We start from the raw sequence: 18,002 nt of genomic DNA on the forward strand, positions 1-18,002 counted from the left end.
TTTAGTTTCGGTGGTAACCTAGGTTAAAGTTGGTATTTATATTTAAATCTTAGATGGTAGTTCAGATGGATATGTTTTCAGCTTGCATGCATCTCGATTGAATTGCAAATATTATGTGAAGCTCATTTTTCAGATAACTGATTTTTTTCAGAATTGCATGGAATGTGGTGAGAAATACTGCACGGAATGTTTTGCAATGTTCCACAAAAAAGGAGCCCTAAAATCACATACCTCCCGACCTCTTACTAGACAAGCCAACTTGGCTTTAAACAGTGGTCCTGCAAGACAAGTCAAAATGTAAATTCTTTGTTAATATGTTTTTGAGAGTCAATATTAGGCTCAATTTATTGAGATTGAATTGAGAATTGAGATTGGTTTGAGATTGGTTTTGAGTCAGCTTACATGATATAGCTTCTATGAGTTAATATCGATTTGGAAGCCTAATTTTGTGCTTAAGAAAACGTTTGCATGCCACTGCTGTTCAACTGTGAAAGTGCTTGACAATTTCTGTACGTGATTTCCATGGGCCTTCAGTCACGAATCACGAATTAATATAGCCAATATTTTCAGTGAAGAGCCGATACAAGAAAATTCTCTCTGGGGAGATTATGATGAAGATGCATCAGCTGCAGGATTTATGGACGCAGTCAAAGCATGGCGGGGCGAAGAAGTAACAACAAATAGTACTGGTAATTTGAGAATATAATCGCATTTTGACACATTTTGAAATCTGCTAACCCGCGGCCAGTAAACAAATGGAACGCGCGTACGCCGAACACTTATTTTGTGTTGAAACGTTTTCGCGCAACCAGTCAGTGTTTCGAAAATGCGAATTTAATGATCGATTTGCTATGCATTACAATAGAACGATATTTCACGTGCTTCAATTATTTTGTTATGTGTTTAGGCAACCAACAAACCGGTGTTGCTGGGAAGACTACGGACGGTTCACAAACAGCCAAGGGCGCTATTCCTGATATAAACTTCTCAGAAAACGAGGTATTTATTCTTTTATCAGCCAAATTTCGAAACCATTCCGTAATTATTGCAATTATATATCTCTATGATCTATGAAGAATTGATCCATTAAAGGCGAAAGCATATAATTAGAGTATTTTGATATTCATTATTATCGATACTATTATTGATGAGATAATTTCAGAACGTGTCATACTTTGAGCGGATGCTGTTGAAGAAACAGAAAGAGACAGTAGAAGATGACATTATTGACAGTGAAGCTAAAAGTGAATACAGTGCAGGAGAGATAACTGTGTCACAACTCGACTTTTGTAGAGGTAAAGATAACATGAGTCATTTTGTTACGAATTGTTATAAAAATATAAAAATCTATGCTTGAAAGTGTAAAGGAATAACGCTCCTACTGCCCCTCAAAAGCACAAAGTATAATCACGGAAAGCGTAAGACGTAAGCGTTTTATTATACTGGATCCAATCAGATATGTATACGATTTTAATTTCAGATCTGTTGGCTCACAACATTGAAGAAGATCGCAAATCTAGGATGGAGGCTGAACGACCAGAGAGTACTATTGAAATTGTGGAAGTTAATTCCAACATTGGTAAATATTCACATTCTTTATTCTATACCACATATTATTTGATTATTCACTCTACGACATTGGTAATTGTTTACTGCATTTTACTACAGTTTTTACCACAATATTTTTACTACAACGTTTTGCCACACTTCCAAATTATAAGTATCAATCATCTAAACAGTAAACACGCCTAGTTACTTATGAAAAGCTTTTACAGTTTTAATTCTCAACAATTATCATGGTAATGGGTTGTTTGTATAGTTTAATTTTTTAAAGTTACATTGTTTTGTTAAATTTTTTTGTAATCACATTTTAAAAGTTAAATTTTGGCTATTGAACAGGGTATTTAGAAGAGATATCAAGTTGTGTAGTTGAAGAGTCGCCAGTTTGCTCTGACGATGAGGATGATGTTAGAGTTCAAATGAAGGTAAGAACTGGGCTGTAAGATTCCTCCTTTTTTATGAATCATGACATCATTATGTTAGAGAAACAGGTAACTTCGAAAAGTTAAATTAGATTGATTGATACATCTATATTATCTACCTGATATTACCATTGATTATCATATAATTTTATATCTTAAAAGGTAAAATATACAAAAATATCTTAATGGTAGAACAATTTTTTCATTATTTGAGACCAAGAAAATCGCATTTTCAGGGAATATATTCTGGGCGGGTTCTTTAGTCACGATTCGCGATAGCCAGAACTACGAATTTATCATCTAGGAATTTATCAACTACGAATTTATCAATTACGAATTTATCAACCACGAATTTATCAACTACGAATTTATCAACCACGAATTTATTAAATACGAATTTATCAACTTTTTCTTCTTCTTTCCCTTCTTCTCTTTATCTCGTCTGCTTTGTATCCCTTCCTTTTACTTGATTTGTTTTTCTTCTCTTTGTGTCCTTTTTTCATCTTGTCCTTTTTGCCCTCTTCACGTTTGAGGTAGTCTCCTTCTGAAGGTAAAACTGATTCTTCAATCGGACGAATAAACTGATCTTCATCATATTTCTCAACAGGTCCTCTGTCAATTGAATAGAGCTGGCAATATGTAACGATATCCTCCTCTTTAGTTACCTTCACAGTGTACTCTTCAAACGTTGACGTACACTCAAGGCTCCCACTCTCAGCTATCTTCTGCATGATGGTCGTGCATTTCTTAAACATACCGTCTTTACCATCATGATCCCCACCTGGTATTTCTTCCCCAAAAACCTGGACTTCACACAGTGTCAAAATCTTCATTTCCTGAGTTATCTTCACGACATTACCCTCCAACCCTTTCTTGCAGTCGTACCTCTCTGCAACGGGAGAACCTCTCGTGGCCTGTACGGTAGCACATTCCTTAAATACTCCATCTTTTCCTACCCAGATTTGAGCTCCAATTATCCTCTCACCACAACAGTCCATCCTGTTGAAGATCTTCACTACATCAATTCTATAAACCTTCTCCAGTGTAACCTGCCACCAATTGCCCGTCGTGTATGATTTAGTGTGAGTGCACGTGTCGTCCTCCCAGTTGCCGCTGGTCTTCCCGTCCACTGCTCGGTCGCTTTCTCCTCTCACACACGTACATCCTCCGTATGTAGAACTCTGGAGTTAATTAATTATTTAAATGAATGATTTTGAATAAATTGATTAGATAAAGATTCATACGGCTAGATCAATCATTGAAATTTAAAATTTTAAGCCCGTTCGAACTTTCGACTTAGAATTAGCAGTGAACAAGCTTACATTAGGGAAAGTAATTTTAAAAAGGTTTCGAATATTATAAATTTCTTTCTAACTGACCTGAGAAGTTGGACGTTTCAAAGCGAGGTTTGTCTGGCAATAAGCCAGCTGAATACCGATCAAAGCCAATAAAACTATTGTTGAGTTCATCTTGATGCGATAAGAAATGAAGTAAGAACTGGTTACTGGACCCTCCTAAATTTAATAAATGTTCAATATTAATTATTTCATACAATTAGTTAAATGTTTGAAACCACAGAATTTATTTATTTACTTGTGTCATGTTTACTTTTTAGTAAGCATCATATTATTTCGGGACTCGGGAAATCGAAATATTAACTTAAAAGCTTCTTTCATTAAAATTTCTGATTGTTTCTGAATAGACTCAGTGAAGAGGGTACGATCTATATTCCAACCTTAGTTTGTCTAATAAACTTATTAAGAGGATGAAAGTTACCGTGTTTACTTATTAGAAGTTTGTAGTCTTAACTCTTTCAGTAAGACTCTAGTACACAAAAACTCTAAGTGAATACAATAACATGTCCACCATTCAAAAGGGTTAATATCCATTTACACTGAAATTACAAGTTTGATAAATTCCGGCAGTTTCATGAACATTATAATTCCAGTCATATCCTAGGCAGTAAACGAACCAATTGTGGGTATTGTTGACAAGTTAACACTATACAGACCCTACCCAAATTATAGTTGTCCCTATTATAGAGTTAAACATAGCATCGTTATAATTAAACAGGGAGTCACCTTTTGTATATTTATATACAAAAGACGTACAACTAATTATAATAATAATACCAAAGTAAGTAACTATAAGTTATTTATTAATAAAAACTGGCAAACCACAAGGTGTTAACTAATAAAGTTGTGGACTGCTATTATGGTAATAAAGTAAACTTATTGTCTAATCAGACCTCCTTTCAACAACAGATGACAACATAATATAATAGACTAACGACAGAAAAATGCCGAACAATGAAATATTTCTTTCACTCATTTAAATAAATATGAATCCCCGTTCAATTAATCAGTTTATCAAGAATTCATTTATCTATAATTAATTGCATCCAAAGCTCCACATACGGAAGATGTCCATGTCGACCTAACGGACAAAGCGACAGAGCAGTGGACGGGCAGACCAGTGGACAATGGCGCGACGACACGTGCACTCACACCAAATACAACACGGGCAAATGGTGACAGGTTAAACTGGAGAAGGTTTATAGAATTGATGCAGTGAAGATCTTCAACAGGATGGACTGTTGTGGTGAGAGGATAATTGGAGCTCAAATCATGGTTGGAAAAGATGGAATATTTGAGGAATGTGCCACCATAACGGTAAAAATAACCGAGAGTGAGAGGTTCGAGTGCAAGAAAAGTTTGAAGGGTAACGTCGTGAAAATAGTTCAGGATAAGAATATCTTGACACTTTGCGACGTTCAAGTATTTGGAGGTGAACCTGGTGACAAAGATGAAGACAATAAGGAGATAAAGGACAAGAAGAAAAAATACAGAAAAGACAAAAAGAAGAAAGACAAAAAAAATACAAAAAGAAGGAAAAGAACGCTGAATAATGATCGTCTGAGTTACCAATTTCCGAGATTCGTTCTGTGGTTTTGAACATTTAAAGCAGCACGAAGAAAATTAAGACTTGTGATCAAAGTAATTAGATTAGTAATTAGACAAATAATTTTATTCTGTCAAACCATTACTGTTAATTGATTCCGGACAATCCTACTCTTATATCAGGAATTATGATTGTTTTCTACAATTTATCAATATCCAAATCACAAAAGAAGACAACTTTGATCGCCAAAATATAATAAATACAGCAGTAACAATAATATTTTACCATAGATACATAATAGCGTACATAAAAAACTGCGAGTAATCACAGAGTGGATTCAACTTCATTGTCTATCTCTTGAGTATTGTTTATCTCTTTTTATCTTAAGCATTAACATTTTTCCAGCTCCCTCAATTGTTTCATTAGCTCTGATGCTATTTCCAGATTCAATTAACCGTAATTTCAATTCTTTTTGGGCACTGACAGTTGACACTCGTATTGCCATAGCTCCTGCAACTAAGGGTCCGTCTACCGTATCAAGGTTGATAGTTTTTGTTGGTTCATGTTGTCTCCTTCTCCAGCCAGCTCTAGGTTGATATATTCTACTTGGTTATTGTTGTTTCCTTCTCCAGTCAGCTCCAGGTTGGTATCCCTTACTTGGTTCTTGTTGTTTCCTTCTCCAGTCAGCTCCAGGTTAGTATCCCTTACTTGGTTCTTGTTGTTTCCTTCTCCAGTCAGCTCCAGGTTGGAATCTCCTACTTGGTTATTGTTGTTTCCTTCTCCAGTCAGCTCCAGGTTGGTATCTCCTACTTGGCTATTGTTGTTTTCTTCTCCAGTCAGCTCCAGGTTGGTATCTCCTACTTGGTTATTGTTGCTTCCATCTCCAGTCAGCTCCAGGTTGGTATCTCCTACTTGGTTCTTGTTGTTTCCTTCTCCAGTCAGCTCTACGTTGGTATCTCCTACTTGGTTCTTATTGTTTCCTTCTCCAGCTTGCGCTTCTGTGACAGGCTTTTCTCCACCTTGTACCTCTACACCATCCAGCTCAATAGTTTCACGTGGTATTGGTCTCCTTATTCTTTCTCTGAAGTCCCTGATTGTTCTTGAGTTGGCCGTGGAGGATCTAAATCTCTGAACAGGAAGGCTGAGGAGGTGTGTCACAGTATCATCGTAGATCAATGGATTGATTACAGAGTTAATTGGGAGGATGATCATGGAGAACAAGCTGTACCAGGGTGTTGCATCAAGGACATCAAAGGAATGCAATACACAAATCACTATGAATGGAATCTAGCAAAGAAAATCTGTAGTGATGATGATTGAGATTCTCATGTTCATTTTTCTATTCCGTCGTGAAATCTGTTCGTTGCCTCCTGTCTTTGTCAAGCTTTTGGATGATCTGTAAGAAATAATGCCTATTACCAAATAGGAAATTGTAATTAAAATGAAGCAGACAAAGTTCAATGCAAGGATTGTCCATACAAAGTTCCTCTGAGGATCTTCTGCTTTGACAAAATACTTAAATAGGCAGACCCCGTCGTTCCCATAGAAGTCAACTTTTGAAATCTCTGTCGTATGGTCCTCATAGCCATTATCATGAGAATACATCTCATACACCATTTTGTTTATCAATTTCCAATCGAGTGTTGTATCCTTCATTCTGCCAAAATATGCTCGAAAGATGGCAAGCAGCCTCTGTTTATTAGGTGTTCCAATAAAAACCTTCAGTTGATCTGCGTATTTCACCCCATTGACGAATAAATCCTCAAATCTGCTAACGATTGGGATAACAGCAATGGTGATGGATGCTAGGGTCATCATAAGCAAACCTGCTGCAACTTGCAGCGATTTCTTCCACGTTACCTCTCCTGGTATACTCATGGAATTGTATATTCCATAGATTCTGGTAAGGCTCAATGCACACATTGCAAATAGAGTAATTTGGGAGCCTATGGTGCTGAGGACACCAATTACTGAACAGTTGGTGCTTGTAATCCAACTGATCTGCTGAGTACAGTAATCTTCTTTAAAGATTATTCCATCGTAGATTGAGATGCAAAATAGATATCCACCCACTAGAAGATCTCCTGAAGATATGATCATGATGAGAGATCTATTCAACAGGGCCACTGTGGTTTTACAGTTCTTCAGAGGTCCTGCATTTTTGACAATGATGACTAAGTTTGCAAGGATAGCTAGAAACCCGATCACCCAGGAGAGAACCTTTAATACTGTGCCCTCAAGAATCGTTGTAGAACACTGAGCATTGCATTCGTCGGACAAATCCATGCAGTCGAACGACCCATCACATTTGCTAGTCTTTGGTATGTAAAGACCACTTTGTTTGCATTTAAAATGGTTAGAGCAGCTTTCCTCGTCAGAACCATCCCCACAGTCATCAGCTAGGTTGCATACTTTTGAGAAGTCGATGCACTTTACTTTGTTATCACAGACAAAGTATCTGTTGGTATAGATAATATCAAATGACTTAATAAAGAAGGCCAAATATTCATTGTTGGCAATGGTGCCAATTCTGTTGCGATATTGTCCTGGACAAACTTCATATCTGGGAATATTTCTCAATGGACAAGTAGAGTCGGTACACTCACCGGTACAACTAGTGTACACATACAGCTCTCCAAACATGTGGTCACAAGTTTGAGGTTTCTTTGGAAGGATCACTGTAGTTCTGCTTTCCACTCCAAAAAAGTAATGATTCGGAAAGATGAAAGAGACATCTGTTTTGCAAGTGTCATTGAAGTTTTGAGTATTCTTGATCCCCTTAATGCAGTGTGAAAGATGCTTAGTCAAGGTTCTATCGGTTGTGAGAACAGTTGTGGATACTGTTGGTGAACTACTAGACTCGGAGCAAACTTTGTTCTCATTCCCACAAGTTTCAACTCCATCACAGAGTTGACCGAACTCCACGTATCCAGGATCGCCCCATTGGCAAAGATAAACGTTTTCACATGTTTGGTCATTGCTGGTAACAAATCTTAACGATTGTTGGAACCCACAGGTGGGCCAAATATCTTCTTCATCTGCGCCGCCAATGCAATCCACTACTCCGTCTTTCAGCCAGGACAGGGGTATTGATAATTCCCCTGCATTTCCAATCCGTCTTTTACATTTCTGTTCTGTCTTCGAGGTGCAGTCAAGATTTGTTTCGTCGCTCTTATCGTTACAATCCTGTTTACCATCACACAGTGAGTGTTTGTGAATGGAGCAGGAGGTGGAGGTGCTAAGACACTGGTTCTCGATATTATCGTCACACGCCTTTTCTCCCCGACATATCATAAATTTGGAAAAAGAGGACTTGTATCCGTTCATAAGACAATATCCTCCAATCTTGGTGGTGTCAGTGCAGTTTGTTTGATATGGCGCATAATTCTTGCAGTACAATAAATCTCCTTGAGGTTCGGGGTTTTCCTCCAGAGATGGCCCAGAAGCAAACTCCATCTGATGACATCGTGTGATATTTAAAACAGGAACTATTCCTCCTGCCTCAGAATGTTCACAAGTGTACTGTGTCTCGTTGGTAACAGCACAGTTCTTTTCGTCTTCTCCGCCATTGCAATCCTTAACACCATCACATATCCAGCTTTTTGGTAAGTGATAATTCCCTATACCCAAGTAGTTACAACTGATACCGTAGTGTATCCTCCACAATCAGCCTCGTCCTCACACTTCACAGTTCCAAAGCTCGCACATCCCATTACAGACATGTTTGGATGATATTCTTTTTCTACTTAGCAGGGTTGTCCATTTCATTGAATAATCAGCATCTGAACACCCTGTCTCATCTAGATCGGTATTCACACAGTCTCGTTGGCCGTTGCAGTGAAGGCCTCTGTTTTCCATGTCAACGGTGGTAAAGATTCTCCCTGAGTCCAATTCACAGATATAGCTTCCACATAGAGTCTCATCATTTGTTATCCTGCCCATTTGCATTGTACTCGTTCCGCAGACTTGGTAAAGGTGGTGATCTTCGGAGCACAGCCCTGCTTCTTTGTAGATGTCTGAGTTGAGGCCGCGAAACCAATAAGTAAAGTAATATTCCTTTGAGTTGTGGCACTTGTAGAGCTGGATTCAGGTGTCCCAGATTTCAAAATAGTCATAATAATCATATTCAGTTAATTCACAAACATACTTCAGAAATCCTCGTTCTTCTTTCAAACTGCACCCTGTGAGATATTTGGTGTTGACGATTGATGCCGTGATTTTTATTGCGCTTATGATAGGGCCCCAGAAATCCCAATTTAAATCGCTACTTCAAATTTTAATAGTTTTTAATGGACCTCTGTAAACAAGTGCGCGGTAAAGAAAAAAAAATCGCATGATCCCTCGCTAAATAGAGAGTTTTATTATGTGAACGCTTCCTTATATTTATATGAATTTTGAAAATTACCTTGGAATTCAGACCCATCAGCCGGTGGGAGTGGTGTAGAATATTCTGTTGTATCCACAACAAATTCAGTTACGCTAGAAGATTGAGAGAACTTCCAGGTCCTAAGAATCAGCAACAATAATAACATAAACCTGGTACTGAATTAGTTACAGTTGAGTTAAGATAGAGAGATTGAATAGATATATAATAAAAATAGATAGTATAAACCTATACTTAATTGGTTGCAGTTAAACACTTGACCAAAAAATTAAACAAAATGATAACAAACACTATGTACGTAAGTTTTGGTAATGACTCTAGAGTCTAGGACCAATTCTTCGTGCGATTGGTAACATCAATTAAACTGTGATTTGGCAGACATGGAATCAAGGTCGAATCTCTATTGTTAAAGAACATAATAGCCTGGGATCCCCAGGTAAAAACAGTCACTGTTTGATGGTAATTCATTTGCAGTAATGGGTTAATTTGCAGTTTATTAGGGCGGCAATCACAGCCGCCCTAATAAAAATTCTTTTATCTTTTTATGGACTTTGCGATGCTGCAAAGGCGGTCAAACTATTCGATTACCCAGTAGAGGAATCTACGAATCTATCCAAAGTAATAATATATATACAGGGTGGCCCAAATGTAACTACCCACACGCAACCCTTTAATAATTCACGTTGTTCGGGTCAGAATTTCACAAAAATGTTAGAGAATATAGATACGTAATGACCAATTTACAAAAAGTTATATACAGGTATACATAATAATATTATATTTAAAGAACTGCATTTAAGTGTCCTGTTCAGAATCTACAGGAATGAGGACTCTGATGGCGGAGAGAGGGAGGATCTGAGATGTGTTAGAAGTTTACACGATACAAGAGTGGAATCCCCGGCTGGAAGGATCTCTCGACAATTGTAATTACAGCGGACAACGGTCGAATAGTTAAAACTCAATTTATACAATTGCTGGCTTAGGTCGGAGGGAGAAGTTGGTGTTAATTTGTTGGAAGTTAAAGACTAACGAGTTGCTGGGGAAGGAAGGGTCACACGATTACTTAATATGTGAACGACCCCTAAGGTAGAAGAAGTCAAAGTATCCTCCTCGTTGGTAAGACCACTTCGGGCACCAGCCAATAAAGTGGTTCAGGTTACTTTGCTCAGATTACTTGGCTCAGATCTCGTGTATTCTAATGCTTTGTGAGGGCCTGCCATGGTTCAGATCTCGCGTCTTGGGTCGGAAATACGATGTTTTTAAATTTTTAATAAAATGGTTTCTGCCACCAGCCGCAAGCTATAAAATAACAACAACTGTTGAGCCACCAAGACCACAAGGGCATACTATGACCATTGCTTCTCTAATCCTGCATACAGATCACTTTTCACAGGCTATTCACTACTACAGTACTACAATACCATTAGTTGAGGTAAGCCCACTCACTTAAAAAAGTAAAAAGGGTTAGATCCCCAGTTGACTTGGTCATGTTATGAGGCTGGGTGAGTGGGGCGAATATGTTGCAGGTCTTTGCCTGGGGTCAATATTACCAAGCTGTCAAAATATTATTAGTGATTAGTGAACTACTGAACTAGTAGCTCACTACTCAAAAAGTCAAAAAGACAAGTAAACCTTGTTATTGCAGCTGTCTCAATAGACGGAGAAGACGTATATATTTTTGTTGAATATTATAACTAGAAACCAGGCAGCAGCTAAACTAGAGGCGAGCGGTATTTGTAAACCTGTTTATCTGTTAGTTATTTCTAACTGATTGATAAAGCATGGCAACGCGCCATTTACCTTTGCTAAAATAACACAATTATTCTAACGTTCATTTTACCTCACTTCCGACGTTAATTATAGAAAATCTAAAGCCTTAATCAAAATTCTAAGAATACTATAGTATATCCTATTCTTATCCTTTTTTACAACCCTGCTAAAAATGGCGAGGTGTCAACTCCATTTGCAAGCTCAAATCGGTGACACCAGAGGGTCATTTTTAGGTAGATTTTCAATGTCTTTTATGAAATTTCCCCGTTGCCGGGGGAGTTCGTCAAGTTTAAAATATAGTATAGATAAGTAAGTATCAAGGATTTATTATGTATTTGTGTCCACAATCAATATGTACTGAATGTTGATCCTGGTTCTGCCAGTGGAGTCCTAACTATCTGACTCGCAGCTGTCAAGACTTTCGGCCTACAAATGTCTTCTTAGTAAGCCTGAGACAGAGCATTTTAACTTTTAAGTTAAAAACACTTATATTGTGAGAACGGAGATGGCAATATGGAGGTGTTACCATGTCCTTAATTCACACACAGATATTGGTAAACTAATATGCAGCAAACCACGTACGAAGCAGCAAACCACGTACGAAGCAGCAAACCACGTACGAAGCAGCAAACCACGTACGAAGACCGCAGAGATCACAGATTAGGTACTAAACACAGATTACTATACGTAGTTAGAGAGAGAGAGTGTCTTAGTGTCTAGATGTTTGTAATGTGCTCGAAACAGTCCATTTATCCAGGAGCGGGTCATTGTTCTACGACCTTCCATGACAATCAAAGCATAACGTTTAAGGTAATTGATAGTTCAATACCCCAACGCGACAAAACTGTTATCATGCAAATGAATTACAGGTCTCACTTGCCTCAAACGTAAATTATACAGATCTTCCATGACAATCAAAGCATAAGTCAGAGTCAACTTTTTCTTCCACACCCAGTTGCCACTTAAGCGTTCATACACGACACATCTTACAACACTTACCATCATCCTACATTACACATTCCTCCGGCATCCTCCCATAGGACTGCCATACTCCAGAGGTAAGCAAAGCATCCACATGCTATCCTCTCGTGGCCCAGGCCCCAGCCTCTCTAAAAGAATAGTAATAATAATAAAGGTTCGCCCATTAACCCGAGGGGGGATGGGGTTCCTAATCCTAAATTATTAGTATTACGCTAGTGTAAGTTTGACACAATAGCTATTTTTAATTGTAAAGCTGATTACGAATACGGGGAGGGGGGTTGAAAATTACCCAAAAAGTGATTACTTGATAATATGTGAACGACCCCTAAGGTGTTTGATCGTTTATGACCCCAACACGAACGACGCGACAAAACTGCTCCTTTATGTTTATCATGCAGAATAATTACAGGTCTCACTTGCCCCAAATGTAAATTATCTAATTCTTAGCACCAGCTTATCATTAATCAAACATGTTATTGGTTATATTGACAAAGGAAGACAGTTGATCGCCAAAATATAATAAATGAAGCAATTACAATAATATTTGATCATAGACACATAATGATAATAATTATAATAATGATAATAGCATACAGCACGAACGACAAAACTGCTCCTTCAAATGGTTATCATGCAGATGAATTACAGGTCTCACTTGCCTCCGAGTTATACAGATCTTAGCACCAGCCACCAGACTAACAATAGTGAATGAACAATATTGATCCAGGAGCAGGATATGACCCATCGTTCTACGACCTTCCATGACAATCAAAGCAGATCGTTTAAGGTAATTGATAGTTTATAGACCCCAACGCGACAAAACTGTTATCATGCAAATGAATTACAGGTCTTACTTGCCTCAAAAGCTCAAAGTTATAAAGATTTTACTTTTAGCACCAGCTACCAGACTAACAATAGTATTAATAAGTGAACATTCTAGGGTTAATGGCCCATTTGACCCTAGTGGGCTTGTGGTACACCAAATTTCACATTCATTGTATCCGATGGTTATTGGTTATACATTGTTAAACATAACATCCTGCTTTTTGCTAGCCAAATAGCTATTCCATAAGAGCATAAGTAAAGTACCGTACCCCTAATACCATAGGTGTTCAAGTTACATAGTCTTTCTTAAATCCAAACTCTGAGCAATTTGTACATAGATGACCTTCTCGAAAATTTTAAATTACCAAATTGGTAATATTGATGCAGGCTGATATAATAATTATAATGCATTCCATAATATCTTTCTTGTAAGTAGAAATAACTCTGATATAACATCGGTGATTTTGGCTGTTTTTTACTGAATTAGACATGTACCGAGCAAAGGAATCTACTTGTTCCACTAACGGTGAAGGCGACAGAGAAATGGACGGGATATAAACCAGCGATCAATGATGCAACGACACGTGCGCTGAGCGCACTGTGCTCATACCAAATGCAAAACGTGCAATTGAAGGAGAAGGAGTACAAAATTGACAAGAAAGACAAAAAATATTTTAAAAAGACAAAAAAGATGAAAAAGATAAAAAGAAGAAAGACAAAAGACGAAAAGAAGAAAGAGATGAAAAAGAAGAAAAGGGACACTGAATAGTGATTGTCACCAATATCTGAGTTTCTTTCTTTGGTTTGAACGAGATTTAGCCATTCGGAGCAGCATGAATAAAATTTAGACTTGTGATCAAAGTAATTAGACAAATAATTTAATTCTGTCAAATCATTAATCATTATTGTTTTACCTGGGGACCTCAGGCTATCATGTTCATAAACATATGAATTATGAATAGAGATTAGGTGGAATGACAGGCTGAGCGCGACCCAGTAAGGTCAATGAATATCCCTAGGTCAATGAATATCCATAGATGTGTTTATTGCTAGCCTGTGTCTTTTTTTCTATACCGTGCTCTTTTCGTTAGGCCCGGTATAGGTTTGACTTTATATGTATTACTAATCGTGTACGTGCCTGGAAAAAAACATCCTTCGTAGATACCATCAATTAAAACCAGAACATTTACTTTCCTAATCGAAGCGAAGAAAAACTAAACGCATTATGACACTTTGCACCTTAAATTTAAAATCCTCACTTTAATAAATATGGAGCTAATGTCAGGCTAAACATAATTTCTGACGATGAAACTGTTTGATAAACATCGGGCAGTAAGATTTTTTTAATTTTTTAAAACACATGATATTGATACCATATACATATATTGAAAAATAAAACAGATGGCTTTGAATTAAGTTATAACAAATTGTAGATTCTTATACAATAATCATAAACTTTTTGTTCTAGACAATTTGACTAATCATGTTTTATTCAGCATCATCTTTTTTCTTCTTCTTGTCCTTCTTGTCCTTCTTTTTCTTCTCCTTTCTCTTCTCCTTTTTCTTCTCCTTTTTGTCTTTCTTCTTCTTCTCCTTTTTGTCCTCTTCTTCCTCTTCCTCCTCTTCCTCCTCTTCCTCCTCTTCCTCCTCTTCCTCCTCTTCATCCGCACTTGACTCACTGCCAAATATCTGAACCTCGCAAAGTGTCAAAACAGCTTCATCCTGAACAATCTTCACGACATCACCCTCCAGTCCTGGGGCACACTGGAATGTTTCACTTACCTTAATTAATTCCTCAACGGTGGCACATTCTTCAAAGGCTCCATCCTTTCCTACCATGATTTTAGCGCCGATGATTCTAGAACCAGCACAATCTATTCTGTTGAAAATCTTCACCGCCTCAATTGTGTAGACCTTTTCGAGTGTAACCTAAAAGAACAGTAAAATTACGCTCAGTTTTAACACAAATTAACTCTTCTAAACTCTTGTTTGATTTTGATGCATGTAAATTAATAAGTTTTAAAAATTCCATTGTTTTATATTGTTTTTGAGTCGAAGTGTAACATCAATATTAAAAATTCCTTTTTGAGTGTCCTACACTCGTTTAAGATGAAAAATGTTCATCTTACTAATCAGGTTATTTTTTGTTAATCAATTAAAAAATAAAATAAAATAAAAAAGTTATTTTGTTAACAAAGTCTTAAAAACCTGCCACCAGTTATCTTTAGCATATTTGGTGTGTGTACACGAGTTGTCTCCCCAGTCTCCATTGGTAAACCCGTCCACTGCTTTGTCGCTCTCCCCTTTTGGACCCGGACATTGTCCGCGCCGTATGTATCCTCCGTATGTAGAACTCTGGAATTGATTAATTTATTAATTTGTTAATTGGTTGAGTCACTAATTGATTAATTGATTAATTGATTAATTGATTAATTGATTAATTGATTAATTGATTAATTGATTAATTGATTAATTGATTAATTGATTAATTGATTAACTATATGCATATATAAACTGATTGATTGAATGAGGAGCCTAGATCAATCATTGAAAATAAAGATCTTAAGCTCGTTTGAGCTTATTCGACGCTTTTTTACTACATTATAAGCATTTGGTAATGTCAAAAAGGAAAGAAATTGAGTTTTACCTGTTAAACAATAAACATTAAAAAATTACCTTCTAACTGACCTGAGAAGTGGGACGTCTCAAAGCGAGGTTTTTTTGGCAATAAGCCAGCTGAATACCGATCAAAGCCAATAAAACTATTGTTGAGTTCATCTTGATGCGATAAGAAATGAGCATCGCACTGGGCCAGCCTCCTTTACATAGGTCTGCTTGGTTTCGTTACTGTCAGTGTGTTATTTACTGGCGTCTGTTGACTGTTCATTTGAGTTGGAAAGTTTGAGTTATTAAACAATGAATACAAAACCTTTCATTGTGCCTTCGTTATTTAATTTTAACGTTATGAATTGTTTAGTTATGTTTTTGTCAGCTAGAGGTTTTACTTTTATTCTCGCGGCAATGGTGGTTTTGTTCCTGGCGCCAGATAGCCAACCCATTATAAAAGCTAACAATAACTCTTTTTCGGGAAGATTGTTTTAACGAAATTTATTATAAGCGTAACGGGATAATGAAAATATACGTTTTTGTTCTCGCGTTTAATTCTACAAAATGTTTTTGTTATTTACATTTCAAAATTAACTGAAAAATGCGAACTTTCTTAACGTTAGAGGAGTTTATATTGTCCAATGTCAGCCATACTATCGTCACTATCTTTCCATCATAATAGAACAAGCATGGTATGTTTATAATTGTTTCATATTATATTTATTGGTGGACACGTAAATCTTCACTGAATGACGTTAACTTGTCATGTAGCGAAACGCTGCCCCATAAATTTTGAAATAACAATTATTTATAGTAAATAATTGTGTGAACTTCATGTTCCCAAGACGTACTCTTAATAGTCACAAATATAAAATATTAATTGAATTGGATAATGAATTATTGATATCTCTGTTTGATAATACCATAATATAATGATACGATATATTTCAGATGGGAAGAGCACTTCTGTCCACGGTGAAGATTGAGGAGTATTCTCCGCGGGGCACTGATAACCCAACTACTGCTGGAATCTTCCAACATAACGGTCAGTGCCAACATTTTCATTGACATCTATAACTTTATCAGTCTTACTTTTAATAAGGAGGTAATTCTTTTAATTTTACATTAAATAAGCTATTTACAGGTGTAAAATCAATATTATGTAGATTACAGCAGGAGCCTGAAGCAAGACGTATTTGTTTTTTTTTTGGACAGCTGTGAAATGCCCACCCTTATTTTAAAGCAACTGATCCATCGAATAAAGCTCTTCATGAAAATAAACACTTAAAATATCGCAAACAGAATAAATAGCATTTCCTAACCCCCTTTTACCTCCAAGGTTTCATGCTGATAGAACCTGTAGACGACCCCATCCCAGAAACGGCCTCACCCTTCAACCCGGACCTTGCCGAACAGCTAATCCGTGAAAGTGTGACATCCATCCGTGGCAACGCGCCAACAATCACAACACCACGTGCGCGCAGCATAACTCCACGTGCAACTACTCCCTCACGTTCCCACCCCGGACCTCAGGACCGGATAGTATCTGGAGAGACCAGGATATCATCTCCAAACATGATGTCATCTTCAGGCCGGGTAACGTCTCCAGGAAGGATCTCATCGCCTCAGCTGCAGGAGAGACCATACACTCCCCCTAAAGTTGATAGATCTCACGATCAGCCCCTGTCTGTTAGGTAGGGCATGTTTAATAATTGATTAATGCGTCCTTGCGGCATAAAACGCCCTTTCCTGCATTTGGTTTAAAATCTGAACCCCAGTTTCTGTCTCTAAGAGCTTTAAAATATGAGCTGAATTGTTAATTAATTGCCGATCACTCCTCAGAAGTTCATTTAACCGATCTGGAAGGAACTACACCGAATCTACCCGCTCACCCCTCATCCGGCGCATGCCTACCAATCCTGAGTAAGATACTTTCAAGAAATATCAAGATCAAGATTTTGATGTTAAATCAAAATTTGATATCTTTATCGAAAACTTGTTTCCAGTGACACTTTTCAGTTGCTGTTCGGTTTCTATAACCAAATTGCGGCACAAACATTCCCTTGATTGTTGAAAACAAGCGAATTGGTTAAAATGTTGGTACCTAACAAGTTACAAGTCGGCTAACGGAGTAACCGCCCTCTGTTCAGTGTCATGACATGGATCTTGCCTTCTGTCCCAGTTGTCCTGATAATTTACTTGAAAAATATGGTAACACGGCACAGAAGGAGTAACCAGCAATTTGTTATCTGAATTTTTATAATCGCTAGGTTCTGAAAACTTCTGATGAATACATGACGTGTATTATCAGAATATTATGTACTATAAATTATCACGATTTCTGGTGTCATGCTGCTCCACAACTGGATTTTTGTCCTTGCTAATTTACTTGTAAATACTGAAACACGGCACAAGAAGAGTAACAGCAATGTTATATGAATTTTTTAACATCGGAACTATGTGCAGTTTGGATGCAGTTAGACCGGTAGGCCAAATATTTTGAGGCCAACAAAAGTTGGCCTTTTCGCCCCCTTCTCAATACGATCAAAAAA

At 37.3% G+C, this 18,002-nt stretch overlaps 2 protein-coding genes across 2 annotated transcripts in view; one reads left to right on the forward strand and one right to left on the reverse strand.

The window, feature by feature from the left end:
• Nucleotides 1–17,377, forward strand: part of LOC134825493 (uncharacterized) — a 28,992-nt gene extending 11,615 nt beyond the window's left edge. Inside the window, exons 15-23 of the mRNA XM_063837708.1 lie at nucleotides 152–297; nucleotides 571–689; nucleotides 908–999; nucleotides 1,163–1,295; nucleotides 1,481–1,579; nucleotides 1,900–1,985; nucleotides 16,402–16,495; nucleotides 16,790–17,144; nucleotides 17,293–17,377. Coding sequence (XP_063693778.1) covers nucleotides 152–297; nucleotides 571–689; nucleotides 908–999; nucleotides 1,163–1,295; nucleotides 1,481–1,579; nucleotides 1,900–1,985; nucleotides 16,402–16,495; nucleotides 16,790–17,144; nucleotides 17,293–17,377 — 1,209 coding nt within the window. The remainder of the gene's footprint in view (nucleotides 1–151; nucleotides 298–570; nucleotides 690–907; nucleotides 1,000–1,162; nucleotides 1,296–1,480; nucleotides 1,580–1,899; nucleotides 1,986–16,401; nucleotides 16,496–16,789; nucleotides 17,145–17,292) is intronic.
• Nucleotides 14,256–15,718, reverse strand: LOC134825276 (fucolectin-like). Its single transcript, XM_063837434.1, has 3 exons — nucleotides 15,532–15,718; nucleotides 15,052–15,198; nucleotides 14,256–14,772 (listed from the first exon to the last, which is right to left on the reverse strand). The coding sequence occupies exons 1-3, from the start codon at nucleotides 15,643–15,645 to the stop codon at nucleotides 14,332–14,334; spliced, it is 702 nt and encodes a 233-aa protein (XP_063693504.1). The 5' UTR covers nucleotides 15,646–15,718; the 3' UTR covers nucleotides 14,256–14,331.
• Nucleotides 17,378–18,002: the final 625 nt, after the last annotated feature.

This window comes from Bolinopsis microptera, chromosome 13, assembly GCF_026151205.1.
Source record: "Bolinopsis microptera isolate Bmic1 chromosome 13, MBARI_Bmic_1.0, whole genome shotgun sequence".
In the NCBI taxonomy this organism is placed as follows: domain Eukaryota; kingdom Metazoa; phylum Ctenophora; class Tentaculata; order Lobata; family Bolinopsidae; genus Bolinopsis; species Bolinopsis microptera.

Coding starts and splice junctions, on each gene's coding strand:
- LOC134825276 (XM_063837434.1), bottom strand. CDS start 15,645: ATGCTCATTTCTTATCGCATCAAGATGAACTCAACAATAGTTTTATTG. Junction 15,199..15,531: donor TGAGACGTCCCACTTCTCAG/GTCAGTTAGAAG, acceptor AATCAATTCCAG/AGTTCTACATACGGAGGATA. Junction 14,773..15,051: donor CTAAAGATAACTGGTGGCAG/GTTTTTAAGACT, acceptor CTGTTCTTTTAG/GTTACACTCGAAAAGGTCTA.